We start from the raw sequence: 23,058 nt of genomic DNA on the forward strand, positions 1-23,058 counted from the left end.
TAAAAATTGTCATTGGTTCTTGCAAGGTATTTAAATTGAGGGCTACAAGCAGCCATTGGTTGATTATTGGCATGAGACCTGTATCCTGCAATAGTGAATGGCATCCTCTGGTGGATTCTACTTTTTTATTTTTCATTTGTTTGTATTAATGTCCTGCTTTGTGATTTGTGGAATAACAATATTTTTATTATAATGAATGATATTGAATTATATTTTTATTTGACACTCTTTGCAAGATTTATTTATATTCATCATTATACAATGATATAGCTTAAATGGTAACCAGTATTTATATAAATATGGACTCAAAATATAATTTTACTGAAATCCTGAATTACTAAAGCAGACTGATCTATTGCTCTTCTTAGCTTCTAAGAGTGAGTCAATAAGGATAAAAGAAACATTTTCAGAAGTTTTTTTTGAATTTAATTGTTTACACTGATTTTGATCAAATGATTCAAAATATTTGATCAACAGTTTAGCAAAATGTGAAGCCTACTCATAATAAAAACACAATGTTAAGAAAAAATGTATTTTTTGACACTTTTTAAAACCCAAATTTTTGAAATCATTAAGGACAACAAAAGGTATCCCATCGTTCACAATATATGATATTTTTTCAGCCTATGTCACCAGCCTACAATTTGAGATATGGCATAATATCTCTGCCATAGGAACCCATTGTAAAGGCATAATAATACTGACAAAATGTCCACTACCTACTAAAATCATTTTTCAAAAATTAGGTTTGTGACCCCCAACTTTTTTAAAGTCAATATTCTTATATTGCCATTCATTACAAAATGAACAATTTCTGGGTATTTGTTTTTGTGAGTAAGGCTTTCACCTTAAACAAATTTGTGAATTGGGATTGATAATGATGGAAGTATGAATATTTTATGAACAGAACTTAGAATTTTATTTCCTTTGTGAGAAATTAAATATCAAGAGCAATCAAACAAATTAAAAATAATTATTATTCTTCTACTTTTTCCACAGAATCCTGGCAAGGTGACATTTCTTCATTTTAGTGGATTAATGAAATACTTCAAACCTAGGCATAAAAAGAGAGATGTCTATCTATCATTTAAAGCATTGAATGTCAATGAAACTGGACTCTTAACTTTAGGGGAATTTTGTAATATTTATGAAATTACCTCGCTGAAATGGAGCCACTATAAAGGCAATACCCATTGGTTTGATTCTTTGCCGTTTGTATTAAATATGATTATGAGGGGTATACATAAATTGGTTGTGTCAGCGTTATTTAATTATTTTATATGTAAGTATATAGAAACATTATCATTGATATTTTGACTAGTCTTTTAATGTGATTGCATGACCTGCCAATAGTGACCACCTTTATATAAAGACCACCTGCCCATAGTGACCACCCTTATATAAAGACCACCTGCCCATAGTGACCACCCTTATATAAAGACCACGTGCCCATAGTGACCACCCTTATATAAAGACCACCTGCCCATAGTGACCACCCTTATATAAAGACCACCTGCCCATAGTGACCACCCTTATATAAAGACCACCTGCCCATAGTGACCACCCTTATATAAAGACCACCTGCCCATAGTGACCACCCTTATATAAAGACAACCTGCCCATAGTGACCACCCTTATATAAAGACCACCTGCCCATAGTGACCACCTTTATATAAAGACCACCTGCCCATAGTGACCACCTTTATATAAAGACCACCTGCCCATAGTGACCACCTTTATATAAAGACTACCTGCCCATAGTGACCACCCTTATATAAAGACAACCTGCCCATAGTGACCACCCTTATATAGCGACCACCTGCCCATAGTGACCACCTTTATATAAAGACCACCTGCCCATATTGACCATGTTTATATAAAGACCACCTGCCCATAGTGACCATGTTTATATAAAGACCACCTGCCCATAGTGACCACCTTTATATAAAAACCACCTGCCCATAGTGACCACCTATATATAAAGACCACCTGCCCATAGTGACCACCTTTATATAAAGACCACCTGCCCATAGTGACCACCCTTATATAAAGACCACCTGCCCATAGTGACCACGTTTATATAAAGACCACCTGCCCATAGTGACCACCTTTATATAAAGACCACCTGCCAATAGTGACCACCTTTATATAAAGACAACCTGCCCATAGTGACCACCCTTATATAAAGACCACCTGCCCAAAGTGACCACCTTTATATAAAGACAACCTGCCCATAGTGACCACCCTTATATAAAGACCACCTGCCCATAGTGACCACCTTTATATAAAGACCACCTGCCCATAGTGACCACGTTTATATAAAGACCACCTGCCCATAGTGACCACGTTTATATAAAGACCACCTGCCCATAGTGACCACCTTTATATAAAAACCACCTGCCCATAGTGACCACCTTTATATAAAGACCACCTGCCCATAGTGACCACCTTTATATAAAGACCACCTGCCCATAGTGACCACCCTTATATAAAGACCACCTGCCCAAAGTGACCACCTTTATATAAAGACAACCTGCCCATAGTGACCACCCTTATATAAAGACCACCTGCCCATAGTGACCACCTTTATATAAAGACCACCTGCCCATAGTGACCACCTTTATATAAAGACCATCTGCCCATAGTGACCACCTTTATATAAAGACCACCTGCCCATAGTGACCACCTTTATATAAAGACCACCTGCCCATAGTGACCACCCTTATATAAAGACCACCTGCCCAAAGTGACCACCTTTATATAAAGACAACCTGCCCATAGTGACCACCCTTATATAAAGACCACCTGCCCATAGTGACCACCTTTATATAAAGACCACCTGCCCATAGTGACCACCTTTATATAAAGACCATCTGCCCATAGTGACCACCTTTATATAAAGACCACCTGCCCATAGTGACCACCCTTATATAAAGACCACCTGCCCATAGTGACCACCTTTATATAAAGACCACCTGCCCATAGTGACCACGTTTATATAAAAACCACCTGCCCATAGTGACCACCTTTATATAAAGACCACCTGCACATAGTGACCACCTTTATATAAAAACCACCTGCCCATAGTGACCACCTTTATATAAAGACCACCTGCCCATAGTGACCACCTTTATATAAAGACCACCTGCCCATAGTGACCACCCTTATATAAAGACCACCTGCCCAAAGTGACCACCTTTATATAAAGACAACCTGCCCATAGTGACCACCTTTATATAAAGACCACCTGCCCATAGTGACCACCTTTATATAAAGACCACCTGCCCATAGTGACCACCTTTATATAAAGACCACCTGCCCATAGTGACCACCCTTATATAAAGACCACCTGCCCAAAGTGACCACCTTTATATAAAGACAACCTGCCCATAGTGACCACCCTTATATAAAGACCACCTGCCCATAGTGACCACCTTTATATAAAGACCACCTGCCCATAGTGACCACCTTTATATAAAGACCACCTGCCCATAGTGACCACCTTTATATAAAGACCATCTGCCCATAGTGACCACCTTTATATAAAGACCACCTGCCCATAGTGACCACCCTTATATAAAGACCACCTGCCCAAAGTGACCACCTTTATATAAAGACCACCTGCCCATAGTGACCACCCTTATATAAAGACCACCTGCCCATAGTGACCACCTTTATATAAAGACCACCTGCCCATAGTGACCACCTTTATATAAAGACCATCTGCCCATAGTGACCACCTTTATATAAAGACCACCTGCCCATAGTGACCACCTTTATATAAAGACAACCTGCCCATAGTGACCAACCTTATATAAAGACCACCTGCCCATAGTGACCACCTTTATATAAAGACCACCTGCCCATAGTGACCACCTTTATATAAAGACAACCTGCCCATAGTGACCACCTTTATATAAAGACCACCTGCCCATAGTGACCACCCTAATATAAAGACCAGCTGCCCGTAGTGACCACCTTTATATAAAGACCACCTTTATATAAAGACCACTGTCAATAGTTCCTTTAGCAACAGCTTGATCTCATGAACCTATTTATAAACAGGTTTGACTTTATTTTGGTTGGTCGCTATGCACAAGTTTGACTGTTCTCTGAGTGGTTGCTTTACACAGGTTTGATTACTTTGGATGGCTGTTATAAACAGGTTTGACTGTAATTTGGGTGGTCGCTCGCTACACACAGGTTTGAATTTATTTTCAGTGGTTGCTATGCACAGGTTTGACTGTTCTCTGAGTTGTTGCTATACACATGTTTGATTACTTTGGATGGCCATTATAAACAGGTTTGACTGTAATTTGGGTGATTGCTATACACAGGCTTTACTGTACTTTGGGTGGTTGCTATACACAGGCTTTACTGTACTTTGGGTGGTCGCTATACACAGGCTTTACTGTACTTTGGGTGGTCGCTATACACAGGCTTTACTTTGGGTGGTCGCTATACATGGGCTTTACTGTACTTTGGGTGATCGCTATACACAGACTTTACTGTACTTTGGGTGATCGCTATACACAGGCTTTACTGTACTTTGGGTGGTCGCTATACACAGGCTTTACTGTACTTTGGGTGGTCGCTATACACAGGCTTTACTGTACTTTGGGTGATCGCTATACACAGGCTTTACTGTACTTTGGGTGGTCGCTATACACAGGCTTTACTTTGGGTGGTCGCTATACACAGGCTTTACTTTGGGTGGTTGCTATACACAGGCTTTACTGTACTTTGGGTGGTCGCTATAAACAGGTTTGACTACTTTGGGTGGTCGCTATACATGGGTTTAACTATTTCATAGCTGAACATTTTTTAATGTTATCATAATCCTGTTTGAATAATGGGCAATCTTGAATAGTAAGTTATTTATATGTTTATGTTATGGCAAGGTGTTTTGTTTTTTCTATCGTTCATGAGAGGTGAGATCTCCTCTCATTAAAGCCTGAATTAATTAGTGATAAACTATTGTTCCAAAACGGAAAGAAAATAGGACATGTGACACTTTTGGAGTACCTGTCAGATTTTTAAAAGCTGATAAATTATGAAAATCTAGTTTTTATGACTCGTACTTTATGTGCACAAGTTGCAAAGGGCATTCATTTATTTCTGTTGTGACAAGGGTGAAATTTGATTTCATAGTACCCTTGGTATTTTTTTTTTTTGCAACAAGTAGTCATATGCATTAATATTTAAATTACATGCAAAAGACAAAGTATGATTTGTGAATAATAGAATAAAAAATTTGCATAAATTTTATCATGTGAATTTTCGGATTGATGTCTACAGAATCAGAAAAATCAAAAATATTTGTGTAATTTTACAATATCTGGTAATTTATATTTCCCTTAGTTTATAAAGGAGAGAGTAATAGAGATATTATAGTTGTCCATATTTGTATCAACAATACACCAAATATTACAAATTTGTCTTGATTTGCATTGTTTCTTCTATCATCTAAAGCAATGTAATGTTTTCTTCCTGCAGATATTGTGATTGCTGCCAATGGCATCTGGTTTTTAGTTGACACCGTCACACTCTCAAGTGAGTTTTCATTCCTTCAATATTTCTGTCATTTTTGTCAAAACACAATCACTTACAATGTTTTATATCCCCTCGTCAAAAACAGATTATAAGTTAGCACCAGGGAAATAATTTGCAGTTGATTGCACGGGTAAATAAAATACAATTTATCTGTAATAATCATGAAAGCTCTTACAATGCTTGTTTTACATTGGTAAAAATTAAAAATTGGTGATCATCTGAGTAAAAAAATCATGCAGTGAAATCAACACCACGCATTGTACTACATTTTGCCCAATGCATTTACTTTCACAATGTGTTCTTTGCAATTGACAATATTCAAAAGATGTTGGGGGTCTTTCAGCAGCACCACCCGGTATTCTGATTAGTTTAATGGCATTCTTGATCTATCAGATTAAAGGACACCATGTTTTGTCAACGTATGTCCAAGAAATCTGTGTTTACATTTATTTCATAGGAAACCAAAAAAAAAAAAACAATCAAATGGTTGAACAGCTATTTGCTGTGTAGCAATTAATCAATGCAAGTAGAAAGGAATGGCTCAAGTAACTGCAAAATTATCCTCAATAAAATAATTGTAATTAGTTTGATCCTGTTTGGACTGAAAACAGGGATCGCCATACTTTGGCCAATCGCATTCAAACTTCACACACATATCATATATTTTGGGATACATATGTATGTCCATGTAATGTTAAAAATTAATCAAAATCAAGCAGTTCTGAAATTCCGGACCCAGATCTTGGCCTTTAAATTATTAGCAGATTCAAGATATTTTGGGCACAGTCCCTCTGGGACTGTGTTTTGGGATAAATATGCATGTCCATTTGTTCTATGATCGGATTTAAGACAGCTGAATAGCGGTTCTGGCATTTCGAACCCAGATCTTGTTCTTACATGTGCGGCTATTGCTCATCTTTGTACTTACATTAAACGTTTGTATAACAGAATCATAATGTTTCAGATTCAAAATGACCAAATGCAAATGCTTTTCTACGTTGATTGAACACAATCAAACTTTACAACTACACTACATATCATGTCATTTCTATTTCATGTTCTAATTCAAAATGGCTTACTCATTTCAGTTTTGTTTATGCATGGTTGAACCAACAGGGACTTTGCATGTCATTGAGCATCTATGTGCTTCTTAATATATGCAAGCGAGTCCCTGTTTATAGAACCTAATGAAATGATTTATGGTTCAGTGAAATGATAAACCTATTCTAGATTTAACTTGAAGCATATCTCTTACTTTTCATAATTTTTTGGCAGATCAGCGAGCTAAATTTGAGTTTCATGAAGAATTTGCTCTCACCTGGTACAGCATCATGTTTGTCTCAAGTAAGCTTCAGTTTTTTGACAATCAACTAATTGTAATTCATTTATAATTTATTCACAAACCACACAAACTGTTTTATACCTTTGTCAAACATCAGAATTTGTCTAGAACTGTATTTACGTTGAAACATTGTAACTGTTTCTAATATGCTCATTATTTGGTATTTTCATTGTAATGGTTCTTTATCTACTAAATACACTTATTGCTTGTTGAGTAATATTAGCCGTCTTTCATCTCATGATGATGCATGTTTGTTTGTCAACAGTCTACGTTGTAGAGACTATCTTGAAAATACTTGCCCTAGGACCAAAGGAATACTTCAATTATGGCTGGAATATGTGAGTAAAATTAATTAATTACATTTATACACTTAGAAGGTGGTTTTATGGTTACTAAGAACAATTGAAAGTGTCACTACAAGCATGACATCGTATGGTTCCTGAAAACCATTGAAAGTGTCACTACAAGCATGACATCGTATGGTTCCTGAAAACCATTGAAAGTGTCACTACAAGCATGACATCGTATAGTTCCTGAAAACCATTGAAAGTGTCACTACAAGCATGACATCGTATGGTTCCTGAAAACCATTGAAAGTGTCACTACAAGCATGACATCGTATGGTTCCTGAAAACCATTGAAAGTGTCACTACAAGCATGACATCGTATGGTTCCTGAAAACCATTGAAAGTGTCACTACAAGCATGACATCGTATGGTTCCTGAAAACCATTGAAAGTGTCACTACAAGCATGACATCGTATGGTTCCTGAAAACCATTGAAAGTGTCACTACAAGCATGACATCGTATGGTTCCTGAAAACCATTGAAAGTGTCACTACAAGCATGACATCGTATGGTTCCTGAAAACCATTGAAAGTGTCACTACAAGCATGACATCGTATGGTTCCTGAAAACCATTGAAAGTGTCACTACAGGCATGACATCGTATAGTTGATATTACTGTTCAAGGTTTGTGGAGTTGACGCACTACATGACACACTATGCAGAAAAATTAAAACCTGACCTGCTAAATAGATAAAACATGTGAAAACTTTTGCACATTCATTTTGAACCCACCCACATTTGGGAAACAGTATTGGTCAACCTTAACAGCAGTCTGCTAGGATAGAACTTGTTGATGAGCAACATTCTTAAATTTGGCCATATATTTAACCTTTTGAGAGTGATATTGTCATTACAAGTTATCAAAGTGCAGGCGGGGGATAAATACTGGTTACCTGCATTCGTCTGTATGTGCGTACAAAGTCATGTTAGGAACACTGTGCAAAATTCATAAATGTCATATCTGGAACACTACTGCAGATAGAAACATTCAACCAGTGCTTTTTTGAAGACTTTGCACACAGGATCTGGTCAACATACTAAATAACCATATATGGTCATGTGGTGTCATTAAAAATGCATAAATATAATATTTAGAACACTATTGTAGATAGAACCATTCAACCAGTGCTTTTTTGAAGACATTGCACACTGGATCTAGTCAACATACTAACTAACCATATATGGTCATGTGGTGTCATTAAAAATGCATAAATATAATATTTAGAACACTATTGCAGATAGAGACATTCAACCAGTGAACATTAAATCTAATCAACATATTTATTAACTATATGTTATCATGTGACTTCATTAAAAATACATAACTATTATGGAACACTATTGGAGATATAGATATTCAACTAGACCGTGTAAAAGAAGGATGCTGGAGGATCTGCCAAATCTGAAGGTTTCCTTGTTATTTCACATCTTGTAAGTTCAAGACCTGGGTTACATGCACCTAAGATGTAAATCATAAAATAATGAATCCAGAAACACTTTTTAAAAAAAAAAATGTCTGCAATGTACTAGGTAATATGATTGGTAAATTTCTTTTTACAATACAAAAAATCACAAATAAACATAATCAGCAATTCACACTTCCCGGTACTGTATGCAACTATCTACTCCTACTTGCTGATAATTTCAATTATTGAATCAGATCTTTCTGGTGAAACCTAGTAGTAACTTGCTGTGATAATCACAACATGCACCACTTGCAGGTCAACTGTAGTATTTGATTCTATCGTACAATGGTCTCTATGTTCACTGCTTGCATGGATTTTGTAAATGACACTCAGTGATGTCAGCAGATGTTTTTGAGATTAAATCATTATAATTTCAATGAAAAGGAAATATTGCTTTTTAATTTTTTTGTAAAATATATATGATTAATCCATGGAGGTTGACCTGCCGGCTTTGAAGTAACAACATAAAATTATGCTCTCAATCAGAAAGTTAAAAATCAATTATTCAATTATGTCATGCTTCTCTATCTCTGTCCCAAAAGAATTATTCTTTTTTTCAACATGATCACGTCAAGCTCTAGAAATATAAATTATTCACTCAATGTTTGTAAATTATGGATGTAGTATTTTATTATCATGACTACAACTACTGTGATTGTGATGTCTGTCTGTCTGTATCATTCCAGAATAATATATATTTACTATTAAAACATATAGAGTAGAATAGAAAAGAAATAAAATAAAATTATGTAATAAAATAAAAAAAGAGAATATTGCTTGATTTATTACTACCGTAAAAAAGTTGACAATTGTTTATTTTGAAATACAAAGCGTAATAGTGAGATAAAGTACTAGTATACATACCAATTAAAACATTGTAACTATTGTTCTCCTCTTTTATTGTATATATCTAGATGTATTTAATTGATATAATATGATGTATTTAATAATTTATTTGATCAGATATTTGTCAAAATTATAGTTTACAAAATATCAAGTGTTATAAACAAATTGTAACCAATGTTAATTAGGTATTCTCTTTTTTGATGAGTTTCGGTGTAATTAATAACATCACTGATTAGATTGTGTGGAAGATGTGTTATAGCGCCACCTATAGGCTTAAATCAGTATGAACTGATGATGTCGTTGATTACAAGAAATCCAGAAAAATTGCAAGGTTTTAATAGTAATTCAAATTGAAGTTAACTTGTTTTTCTGTAATTTTCAGTTGACAAATTTTTAGCACTGAATCCTGAAAAAAATATTTTATTGTTGAATTATTGACAAGACTGGGGTTAAATAACAATCTTTGATTGTATGAATGCCTATATAAACAAAGGTGTCATGTTCATATAGAACATTGGTTTCAACAGTCTTTAATAGAGTTAGGGACAACATCAAAAGTTCATTGTAGGTTAAAAAACTTAACTTAATTAATTGGTTTCCCTCCTCTCCTACCCCCCACTGAAACATAATTGATAAATATTGATCATGGCGTCAGACTACATTCACAATTAAATACAAATTGATAATCGGACAGTAGTATGGCGTAACAGTTGGTTGTCTAAATCCATGCCCTGAAATTGACCCACGTATTTACACTCGGACTAAACCATTTTCTCGTCTTGGATGTGTTTTTTTTCATTTTCTGTTATTTTTGCCCATGATTGGATAGAAAAAAAACGAACTACAAATACTCCAAGATTTTTTTGACTTCATTAAAAAATAAAATTGTGTAGGATGTAAACTTTTTGAGGTCAAAACCCCCCACCCCCACCCCCACCTCCAAACTAAAGCAAATAAGTTTTTTATCCGACATCAATCTTTTGATGTCGTCCCTTAGCTAATTGTACATGTAGAGTTAAAAAAATGAGATGAAATTATAAAGTCTCTGAAAAAGTTTTGTCAACATAAGTACCAACATTAATAGTTCTTAGTAAGATGACTTGGACAAAAATAAAAACTAAACTGATTATATACTGCCACAATGTGGTTACCTGCATCCACATGTACATGTATATGTATCCTTCATTTTTACATATGTATGTTCACCCTAGCCCTGCGTACAGTGCTGTGTGTACGGGGACGTGTTCGGTTGAATAGATGTCCCCCCTGCGTACAGTGCTGTGTGTACGGGGACACGTTCGGTTGATAGATGTCCCCACCACAGCCCTGCGTACAGTGCTGTGTGTACGAGACGTGTTCGGTTGATAGATGTCCCTCACCATAGCCCTGCGTACAGTGCTGTGTGTACGAGACGTGTTCGGTTGATAGATGTCCCTCACCACAGTCCTGCGTACAGTGCTGTGTGTACGGGGACGTGTTCGGTTGAATAGATGTCCCCACCACAGCCCTGCGTACAGTGCTGTGTGTACGGGGACGCGTTCGGTTGATAGATGTCCCCACCATAGCCCTGCATACAGTGCTGTGTGTACGGGGACGCGTTCGGTTGATAGATGTCCTCACCACAGCCCTGCGTACAGTGCTGTGTGTACGGGGACGTGTTCGGTTGAATAGATGTCCCCACCACAGCCATGCGTACAGTGCTGTGTGTACGGGGACGTGTTCGGTTGAATAGATGTCCCCACCACAGCCATGCGTACAGTGCTGTGTGTACGGGGACGTGTTCGGTTGATAGATGTCCCTCACCACAGCCCTGCGTACAGTGCTGTGTGTACGGGGACGCGTTCGGTTGATAGATGTCCCCCCACCACAGCCCTGCGTACAGTGCTGTGTGTACGGGGACGCGTTCGGTTGAATAGATGTCCCCACCACAGCCCTGCGTACAGTGCTGTGTGTACGGGGACGTGTTCGGTTGAATAGATGTCCCCACCACAGCCATGCGTACAGTGCTGTGTGTACGGGGACGTGTTCGGTTGAATAGATGGCCCCACCACAGCCATGCGTACAGTGCTGTGTGTACGGGGACGTGTTCTGTTGATAGATGTCCCCACCACAGCCCTGCGTACAGTGCTGTGTGTACGGGGACGTGTTCGGTTGATAGATGTCCCCACCATAGCCCTGCGTACAGTGCTGTGTGTACGGGGACGTGTTCGGTTGAATAGATGTCCCCACCATAGCCCTGCGTACAGTGCTGTGTGTATGGGGACGTGTTCGGTTGATAGATGTCCCCACCACAGCCCTGCGTACAGTGCTGTGTGTACGGGGACGTGTTCGGTTGAATAGATGTCCCCACCATAGCCCTGCGTACAGTGCTGTGTGTATGGGGACGTGTTCGGTTGATAGATGTCCCCACCACAGCCCTGCGTACAGTGCTGTGTGTATGGGGACGTGTTCGGTTGATAGATGTCCCCACCACAGCCCTGCGTACAGTGCTGTGTGTACGGGGACGTGTTCGGTTGAATAGATGTCCCCACCATAGCCCTGCGTACAGTGCTGTGTGTACGGGAACGTGTTCGGTTGAATAGATGTCCCCACCACAGCCCTGCGTACAGTGCTGTGTGTACGGGGACGCGTTCGGTTGAATAGATGTCCCCACCACAGCCCTGCGTACAGTGCTGTGTGTACGGGGACGTGTTCGGTTGATAGATGTCCCCCCACCACAGCCATGCGTACAGTGCTGTGTGTACGGGGACGCGTTCGATTGAATAGATGTCCCCACCACAGCCATGCGTACAGTGCTGTGTGTACGGGGACGTGTTCGGTTGAATAGATGTCCTCACCACAGCCCTGCGTACAGTGCTGTGTGTACGGGGACGCGTTCGGTTGAATAGATGTCCCCACCACAGCCCTGCGTACAGTGCTGTGTGTACGGGGACGTGTTCGGTTGAATAGATGTCCCCACCACACCCTGCGTACAGTGCTGTGTGTACGGGGACGCGTTCGGTTGAATAGATGTCCCCACCACAGCCCTGCGTACAGTGCTGTGTGTACGGGGACGCGTTCGGTTGAATAGATGTCCCCACCACAGCCCTGCGTACAGTGCTGTGTGTACGGGGACGTGTTCGGTTGATAGATGTCCCCCCACCACAGCCCTGCGTACAGTGCTGTGTGTACGAGGACGTGTTCGGTTGAATAGATGTCCCCACCACAGCCCTGCGTACAGTGCTGTGTGTACGGGGACGCGTTCGGTTGAATAGATGTCCCCACCACAGCCCTGCGTACAGTGCTGTGTGTACGGGGACGCGTTCGGTTGATAGATGTCCCCCCACCACAGCCCTGCGTACAGTGCTGTGTGTACGGGGACGCGTTCGGTTGAATAGATGTCCCCACCACAGCCCTGCGTACAGTGCTGTGTGTACGGGGACGTGTTCTGTTGATAGATGTCCCCACCACAGCCCTGCGTACAGTGCTGTGTGTACAGGGACGTGTTCGGTTGATAGATGTCCCCCCCACCACAGCCCTGCGTACAGTGCTGTGTGTACGGGGACGTGTTCGGTTGAATTGATGTCCCCCCCCCCCACCACAGCCCTGCGTACAGTGCTGTGTGTACGGGGACGCGTTCGGTTGAATAGATGTCCCCACCACAGCCCTGCGTACAGTGCTGTGTGTACGGGGACGCGTTCGGTTGAATAGATGTCCCCACCACAGCCCTGCGTACAGTGCTGTGTGTACGGGGACGCGTTCGGTTGATAGATGTCCCCACCACAGCCCTGCGTACAGTGCTGTGTGTACGGGGATGCGTTCGGTTGAATAGATGTCCCCACCACAGCCCTGCGTACAGTGCTGTGTGTACGGGGACGCGTTCGGTTGATAGATGTCCCCACCACAGCCCTGCGTACAGTGCTGTGTGTACGGGGACACGTTCGGTTGAATAGATGTCCCCACTACAGCCATGCGTACAGTGCTGTGTGTACGGGGACGTGTTCGGTTGATAGATGTCCCCCCCACCACAGCCCTGCGTACAGTGCTGTGTGTACGGGGACGTGTTCGGTTGATAGATGTCCCCCCCCACCACAGCCCTGCGTACAGTGCTGTGTGTACGGGGACGTGTTCGGTTGAATTGATGTCCCCCCCACCACAGCCCTGCGTACAGTGCTGTGTGTACGGGGACGTGTTCGGTTGATAGATGTCCCCACCACAGCCCTGCGTACAGTGCTGTGTGTACGGGGACGCGTTCGGTTGATAGATGTCCCCCCCACCACAGCCCTGCGTACAGTGCTGTGTGTACGGGGACGTGTTCGGTTGATAGATGTCCCCCCCACCACAGCCCTGCGTACAGTGCTGTGTGTACGGGGACGTGTTCGGTTGATAGACGTCCCCCCCACCACAGCCCTGCGTACAGTGCTGTGTGTACGGGGAAGTGTTCTGTTGAATTGATGTCCCCCCCACCACAGCCCTGCGTACAGTGCTGTGTGTACGGGATGTGTTCGGTTGAATAGATGTCCCCACCACAGCCCTGCGTACAGTGCTGTGTGTACGGGGACGCGTTCGGTTGAATAGATGTCCCCACCACAGCCCTGCGTACAGTGCTGTGTGTACGGGGACGCGTTCGGTTGAATAGATGTCCCCACCACAGCCCTGCGTACAGTGCTGTGTGTACGTGGACGTGTTCGGTTGAATAGATGTCCCCACCACAGCCCTGCGTACAGTGCTGTGTGTATGGGGACGCGTTCGGTTGAATAGATGTCCCCACCACAGCCCTGCGTACAGTGCTGTGTGTACGGGGACGCGTTCGGTTGATAGATGTCCCCACCACTGCCCTGCGTACAGTGCTGTGTGTACGGGGACACGTTCGGTTGAATTGATGTCCCCACTACAGCCATGCGTACAGTGCTGTGTGTACGGGGACACGTTCGATTGATAGATGTCCCCACCACAGCCCTGCGTACAGTGCTGTGTGTACGGGGACGCGTTCGGTTGAATAGATGTCCCATCACCACAGCCCTGCGTACAGTGCTGTGTGTATGGGGACGTGTTCGGTTGAATTGATGTCCCCCCCACCACAGCCCTGCGTACAGTGCTGTGTGTATGGGGACGTGTTCGGTTGAATAGATGTCCCCACCACAGCCATGCGTACCTCCATAGACAAAGTCTGGGAGCGCACTGGAGTTGGTGCGCAAGTTAAAAATAAGTAGTTTCCCAGCCGAAATTGGTTGAAATGTTGATATAGTTATCTCTAGCAACCATTAATTATCTAAAACTGAAATGTTTAAAAACAATGACTAGTAAACACGTAGGTGCCGAGGAATCATCCACCAAACGCCGCCTTTTTTAATTTAATTCATGCGAAAGATTTGTTTATTTTTAGGGCAAAGTAATCGATTTCATCCACAATTGGACTCCAAACTGGGAGTGCTGGATATATGTGTTAATCGATCATCGTTTTTGGTACCTGGGCATGCTATTTTATTAAAAAAGTTATATTTTTCAAAGTCCCGGACTTTGTCTATGGAGGTACGCAGGGCTGTGGTGGGGGACATCTATCAACCAAACATGTCCCCATACACACAGCACTGTACGCAGGGCTATGTCCACTTGTTCATACACAATTCTATGGAAATTTAACATTCAGGATTTTGAAACTTGGTGTGTGTTGATAATGTTCATACTGTTTGTGTAAATACAAGATGTGAGTTGCATGCTTATTTGCATATTTTGTCCAAATTTGAATCCAACATTCATGATCTTGAAACTTGGTATTCATGATAGTTTAAGTGTTCTAGTGACGATAAATTGAATGCTAATTTCCTTACCCTAACCCTACCTACATGTACTGTCCAATTGAGATGTGTACTCCTGTTAGCTACCAGGGTATATCCAGTTACACTTGCTGATACTCCATGGTCCTCTAATCTAAAAAGTGACTACTCACTCATTGTGAGAAAATGCTAGGGGTTCTTCCATCATACATGCATTATAAGGTATCAAACAAAATGGTAAAAACAAATTTGGACATATGTGTAAATATTATGTCTTTACTTACCTTGCTAACTTGTGAGACATGTAAACCACTAACAATAAATTTAATTGCTATGCAACAGGTAGTACCAGGTGACAAAATGAAAATTTCACATTATTTCCATGGTTACATATTGCATGTGGCATTCATTTTGAATTGAAAAATTTTGAATAATTAGGTAAATGATCAAGTGGCAAAATGAAAGGGTTTTACCAAGTGGTTTCCATTGTTACATCTCTTGGTGGCAGCCATTTTGAATTGAAAAGAACTAGACTAATTAGGCTTGTGAGTAATACCGGTATGTGTCAAGAATGTGTATTTTTAAATAGACCAAAATTAGTTATATTTGATATTATCATGCAAAATGTTTCTTTGGTTGAGTTGTGCAAATATTCATCACTGAATTCATTCACCATGAATCAATAAATCAATCAAAATGTATGATTGAAAAAGTCTGAGTAGCTAAAAAGAATCTCAGGCTGAGATTGGAACTGCTGCTTTTTAGTTAAATTCAGTGAATTGAGTAGTTCACATGTGTTATTTGCCTGATTTGTTAACATAATAATAATAACAATAATAAATTTATTGCATCCTTAGAAATATTTTTCATTGGTCACATCAATAAAATACAATACAAATAAATACTAATAAAAGTAAAATTTCAGTATTGATATGATTACTGATTACTGATTTCAAATATTTGTTTAAAAATATTCATTATGATGTCTTCTCTTGAACACTTGAACTTGAATAATATATTTAAATACTTCATCACTTTTTATTTTGTTTTCAATATTTGAATATAATAAAAAAGCTGCCAGGACCATTTTTGGACTTCAAAAAGTGTTACCGAAAGAAACAGACTGCAAGACATACCTACATCTTTTCAAGGCTTGTGTAAAACTCATACTACTATATGAATCATCAATATTAAGTGTTCATAATATTGACAACATGAAATGAGACAATTACGTATTAAATTATGGATTAAGGATAAACAAATTTGCACCAAATCCAGTTTGCAGATCAGAATTAAGCGAGTACCTTTTATAAGTAGATATTGAAGAAACTTGGTTTCGTCTAAAAAAAACCTGAAAAGACAAAGAGGCATTTTATGAACAACATGATTTCAATGTATCATGGGATAAGGCAGTTTTGATTAAAGAAAATTATACACATTGTCCAATGAATTGTTTTGATACAAATTTAAAGTTTATCAATATAAAAATGATTAATTTAAGATGATTACCAATTCAAGAAGATTTGAGTGTTATTTATCTGTACTCAATTTAAAAGAAATAAACACAAAAACATGGTTCAGTACATTAGAAATAGAGAAGAGGAAAAGAAGCCAACCCAAAACAACTTTGGAAATGAGAATATGTAAATATATTGTACACAAGGAAAGATTTTATATGAACAACATGGAATGTACACTGTACAAAATATAAAAAAAAAAAAAAGAGCAGAAATTTGTAATGAGTACAACTGAAAACAACATGGTTAGTCAGATTAAAGAATATTTAACATTTTTTCCATTAGGAGAGGTTGAGCTGACTATTTGTTTTAAACTATTTTATACACTATTACACTTGTAGATTTCATGCATTCTTTAATTTGATATTTATTTTATGCTCTTCAGAGAGATATTTGTCCATCCTCATTTGTTATTTATTTCGGATCAATATATTTTCACTGAAAAATCTGTTAATTTCAAATTACCTTTCACTTTCCTTCATAATTAAAGCAAACCAATTATATCGCCAAGGAAACTGATGAATCACGATTGTTATTCGTGTTTGTGATACACACGATTTGCATTATATCATTTGAAAATCATTAAAAGGAAACAGTTTTCTCTTTTACACTAAGAAGCTTTGAAACACAGATGGTATTCACTGAAATGATACAGATGATTTACTACTGCAAATACAACTATGTGTACATTCAATAGTTACGCATCTCCATCCATCATTTACATAGTAGAAAGTAAACACTTATTGTGCAGAATTTATCCCACTCACTGTGAAATTGTACAAAATTATAAAGCAAATATACCTCTTCAGTCAATTTTTTTTTTTTAAATTAAAAAAAGTGAAAAGGAAAACATTGACTATGGATGTAAGTCCAAAAATTTGCAAGTTTGATGAAAACAAGCTAATTTTGTTTGTAACTACAAGTATTTGTATTTGTAATTTGTAATGTTGGTAAAGGAGGCAAGTGAATTGACATATGCATATAAATGTGAGGCCAGAAGCAGCAAATTGAGTACTATCAATACAGTGTACTACTGTTGCCTTGGTAACATTATTTCATCATTTCTCAAGAATTTGTATGGTGATACTGAATACTTTGGCAAAACATATAGTACGCAAAGCACAAAATGGAGTCTTTTAGTTTGCTAGTCTCAAAAATCACTGACTGAATAAATTGGACACATGGATACTTGGAATATACTAACCAGAATTGATGATCAATATATCATCAAAGAAAAGGTATTAATTAAATTTATCAAACTCGTTTGCTTGCGTAATCAGTATTTTCATCACCTGATTCTACCAAGAGACTGTGCATTTACAATAAAATGCACAGATCTGATTGGACACACCTGTAAAACAAGTGTCCAATCAGAGTTGACATAGCATAAATTCTAGACATAAAACATGTGTTCAATCAGAGTTGGCATAGCATAAATTATGGATATAAAATATGTGTCCAATCAGAGTTGGCATAGCATATGTTATGAACATAAAACATGTGTTCAATCAGAGTTGGCATAGCATAAATTATGGACATAAAACATGTGTCCAATCAGGGCTGGCATATCATAAATTATGGACATAAAACATGTGTCTAATCATAGTTGGCATAGCATAAATTCTGGACATAAAACATGTGTCCAATAAGGGTTGACATAGCATAAATTCTGGACATAAAACATGTGTTCAATCAGAGTTGGCATAGCATAAATTATGGACATAAAACATGTGTCCAATAAGGGTTGACATAGCATAAATTCTGGACATAAAACATGTGTCCAATCAGAGTTGGCATAGCATAAATTATGGACATAAAACATGTGTTCAATCTGAGTTGGCAGAGCATAAATTAAGGACATAAAACATGTGTCCAATAAGGGTTGACATAGCATAAATTATGGACATAAAACATGTGTTTAATCAGAGTTGACATAGCATAAATTATGGACATAAAACATGTGTCCAATCAGAGTTGGCATAGCACAAATTATGGACGTAAAACATGTGTCCAATCAGAGTTGACATAGCATAAATTATGAACATAAAACATGTGTCCAATCAGAGTTGGCATAGCATAAATTATGGACATAAAACATGTGTTCAATCAGAGTTGGCAGAGCATAAATTAAGGACATAAAACATGTGTCCAATAAGGGTTGACATAGCATAAATTATGAACATAAAACATGTGTCCAATCAGAGTTGGCAGAGCATAAATTAAGGACATAAAACATGTGTTCAATCTGAGTTGGCAGAGCATAAATTAAGGACATAAAACATGTGTCCAATAAGGGTTGACATAGCATAAATTATGGACATAAAACATGTGTTTAATCAGAGTTGACATAGCATAAATTATGGACATAAAACATGTGTCCAATCAGAGTTGGCATAGCATAAATTATGGACATAAAACATGTGTCTAATCAGAGTTGGCATAGCATAAATTATGAACATAAAACATGTGTCCAATCAGAGTTGGCATAGCATAAATTATGGACATAAAACATGTGTTCAATCAGAGTTGGCAGAGCATAAATTAAGGACATAAAACATGTGTCCAATAAGGGTTGACATAGCATAAATTATGAACATAAAACATGTGTCCAATCAGGGCTGGCATATCATAAATTATGGACATAAAACATGTGTCCAATCAGAGTTGGCAGAGCATAAATTAAGGACATAAAACATGTGTCCAATAAGGGTTGACATAGCATAAATTATGGACATAAAACATGTGTTTAATCAGAGTTGACATAGCACAAATTATGGACATAAAACATGTGTCCAATCAGAGTTGGCATAGCATAAATTATGGACATAAAACATGTGTCCAATCAGAGTTGGCATAGCATAAATTATGGACATAAAACATGTGTCTAATCAGAGTTGGCATAGCACAAATTATGGACATAAAACATGTGTCTAATCAGAGTTGGCATAGCATAAATTATGGACATAAAACATGTGTCTAATCAGAGTTGGCATAGCATAAATTATGAACATAAAACATGTGTCCAATCAGAGTTGGCATAGCATAAATTATGGACATAAAACATGTGTTCAATCAGAGTTGGCAGAGCATAAATTAAGGACATAAAACATGTGTCCAATAAGGGTTGACATAGCATAAATTATGGACATAAAACATGTGTTTAATCAGAGTTGACATAGCATAAATTATGGACATAAAACATGTGTCCAATCAGAGTTGGCATAGCACAAATTATGGACGTAAAACATGTGTCCAATCAGAGTTGACATAGCATAAATTATGGACATAAAACATGTGTCTAATCAGAGTTGGCATAGCATAAATTATGAACATAAAACATGTGTCCAATCAGGGCTGGCATAGCATAAATTATGAACATAAAACATGTGTCCAATCAGGGCTGGCATAGCATAAATTATAGACATAAAAAATGTGTCCAATAAGGGTTGACATAGCATAAATTATGAACATAAAACATGTGTCCAATCAGAGTTGGCATAGCATAAATTATGGACATAAAACATGTGTCCAATCAGAGTTGGCATAGCATAAATTATAGACATAAAAAATGTGTCCAATAAGGGTTGACATAGCATAAATTATGGACATAAAACATGTGTCCAATCAGAGTTGGCATAGCATAAATTATGGACATAAAACATGTGTCTAATAAGCGTTGACATAGCATAAATTATGGATATAAAACATGTGTCCAATCAGAGTTGGCATAGCACAAATTATGGACATAAAACATGTGTCCAATCAGAGTTGGCATAGCATAAATTATGGACATAAAACATGTGTCCAATAAGGGTTGCCATAGCATAAATTATGGACATAAAACATGTGTCCAATCAGAGTTGGCATAGCATAAATTCTGGACATAAAACATGTGTCCAATAAGGGTTGACATAGCATAAATTATGGACATAAAACATGTGTTCAATCAGAGTTGGCATAGCATAAATTATGGACATAAAACATTGTCCAATCAGAGTTGCCATAGCATAAATTATGGACATAAAACATGTGTCCAATAAGGGTTGCCATAGCATAAATTATGGACATAAAACATGTGTCCCATCAGATTTGGCATAGCATAGAACACAAATGTTGAATTGGCAAGGAGATTTCACTTTAACACACATTCGCTAAAAACGTAAGATAACAGTAAACGAGTTTGACGATAACGTATGATGTATACATGGTGCTCTGATGTTTGCGAACAGAAAACACTAAATATGCATCATTTCCAATGTACATCATAATGTCATTTTACTAATTAATCTTGAGATATTTAGTAGACATACATCTTTGACAAAAATTTAAAATCAGAAAAACAAATGTTAACACTCTTTTAATGGCCGTCCTTTCATCCAGGCTGCATAGTGCCCTCTATGGCAAATTACCCCATTTGTGCTGAATTAAGTATACTCACAAATTCAACCAAATAATTGAATATTAAATAATCAAAAAAAAAAGTGCTAAAAAGAGAAGCCCTTAAGCAGAAAGATCTCATCTTCCTCGTATTTATCTTTTTCTTGTACAATATCAGAAATGTGCTGATTCATTTTTTAAAAGATGTTTGAATTAGCACAAAATGGTAAGGTCTGTGTGTAGCTTGGCATTTTTAATCACAATATACTTTCACACATCAGTGACCGTAGAGAGAGGCAACTTAAACGGACACGTCATGTGTTAAAATTGTACAGATCAAAGAACATATGATTGCATACTTTATTAGTTTGCACCTGACCTCAAATGATGATTAACCATGACTACTCAATGCTATATTGACTGTCACACCTCCTATTGCGCCTACAAAACTGATATCTATGAGAGATCTTCTAATCATGTACCAAATTACCAATGATTTACATTCTTATGTATCATTCGTGTGAGTTTAGAACACTGTGATTAAATATTTTATAAATTATTACTTTTTATATTTGTTTTAGGTCTATTGCTGGTTAGGAATGAGTTAATTTGATATCATGAACTTTCAGGCAATAAAACATTTGAAAACAAAAAAATGTGCAGCCTATATTTTATTTTGAACGCAGAAAAATGAAGCTGAAACTGTATACATCATTTTTGTGTACAGGTATAACACAGTTTGTATGCACTAGTCATGAATGAATCATTTGTCATCTAGCATGTGCGAGTGCTAGCATGAAATAATCAATCTCCAGGCTTTACAGAATAAATTTTACAAATATCAAATATCATGCAAGTGATCAGGATAGTGATTCCCTCACTGAAGAAAGCCATTAAAAATTTGCTGCACAATTTTGTTAAAACTATTTTCATGACGTTGTTCACAGTTAAATATTGAATACTATGCATACTAAATGTACATTATTTTATCTGGATTGAGAGAACCAAACCAATATCTTTCAAATCTAAATGTACATTATTTTATCTGGATTGAGAGAACCAAACCAATATCTTTCAAATCTAAATATACATTATTTTATCTGGATTGAGAGAACCAAACCAATATCTTTCAAATCTAAATATACATTATTTTATCTGGATTGAGAGAACCAAACCAATATCTTTCAAATCTAAATGTACATTATTTTATCTGGATTGAGAGAACCAAACCAATATCTTTCAAATCTAAATGTACATTATTTTATCTGGATTGAGAGAACCAAACCAATATCTTTCAAATCTAAATGTACATTATTTTATCTGGATTGAGAGAACCAAACCAATATCTTTCAAATCTAAATGTACATTATTTTATCTGAATTGAGAGAACCAAACCAATATCTTTCAAATCTAAATGTACATTATTTTATCTGGATTGAGAGAACCAAACCAATATCTTTCAAATCTAAATGTACATTATTTTATCTGGATTGAGAGAACCAAACCAATATCTTTCAAATCTAAATGTACATTATTTTATCTGGATTGAGAGAACCAAATCAATATCTTTCAAATCTAAATGTACATTATTTTATCTGGATTGAGAGAACCAAACCAATATCTTTCAAATTTAAATGTACATTATTTTATCTGAATTGAGAGAACCAAACCAATATCTTTCAAATCTAAATGTACATTATTTTATCTGGATTGAGCGAACCAAACCAATATCTTTCAAATCTATCATTGATTGCTTCATGGAGAAAATAAAATACATAAATTTGTGTGACAATGGATATTGATTATCTAAATCGTCCATTAAAGAGATACATGTCTTTCCTATCAATACCCCTG

General features: G+C 37.8%; 1 protein-coding gene across 1 annotated transcript in view; it reads left to right on the forward strand.

The window, feature by feature from the left end:
• The window catches only part of LOC102801923 (two pore channel protein 1-like), a 111,154-nt gene that overhangs the window by 9,892 nt on the left and 78,204 nt on the right, over window positions 1–23,058 (forward strand). The window contains exons 9-12 of the mRNA XM_006813136.3: window positions 1,000–1,282; window positions 5,497–5,553; window positions 6,829–6,897; window positions 7,161–7,233. Of these exons, the coding sequence (XP_006813199.2) occupies window positions 1,000–1,282; window positions 5,497–5,553; window positions 6,829–6,897; window positions 7,161–7,233 (482 nt within the window). The remainder of the gene's footprint in view (window positions 1–999; window positions 1,283–5,496; window positions 5,554–6,828; window positions 6,898–7,160; window positions 7,234–23,058) is intronic.

This window comes from Saccoglossus kowalevskii, chromosome 16 (assembly GCF_978046115.1).
Source record: "Saccoglossus kowalevskii chromosome 16, keSacKowa6.1, whole genome shotgun sequence".
Taxonomy (NCBI): domain Eukaryota; kingdom Metazoa; phylum Hemichordata; class Enteropneusta; family Harrimaniidae; genus Saccoglossus; species Saccoglossus kowalevskii.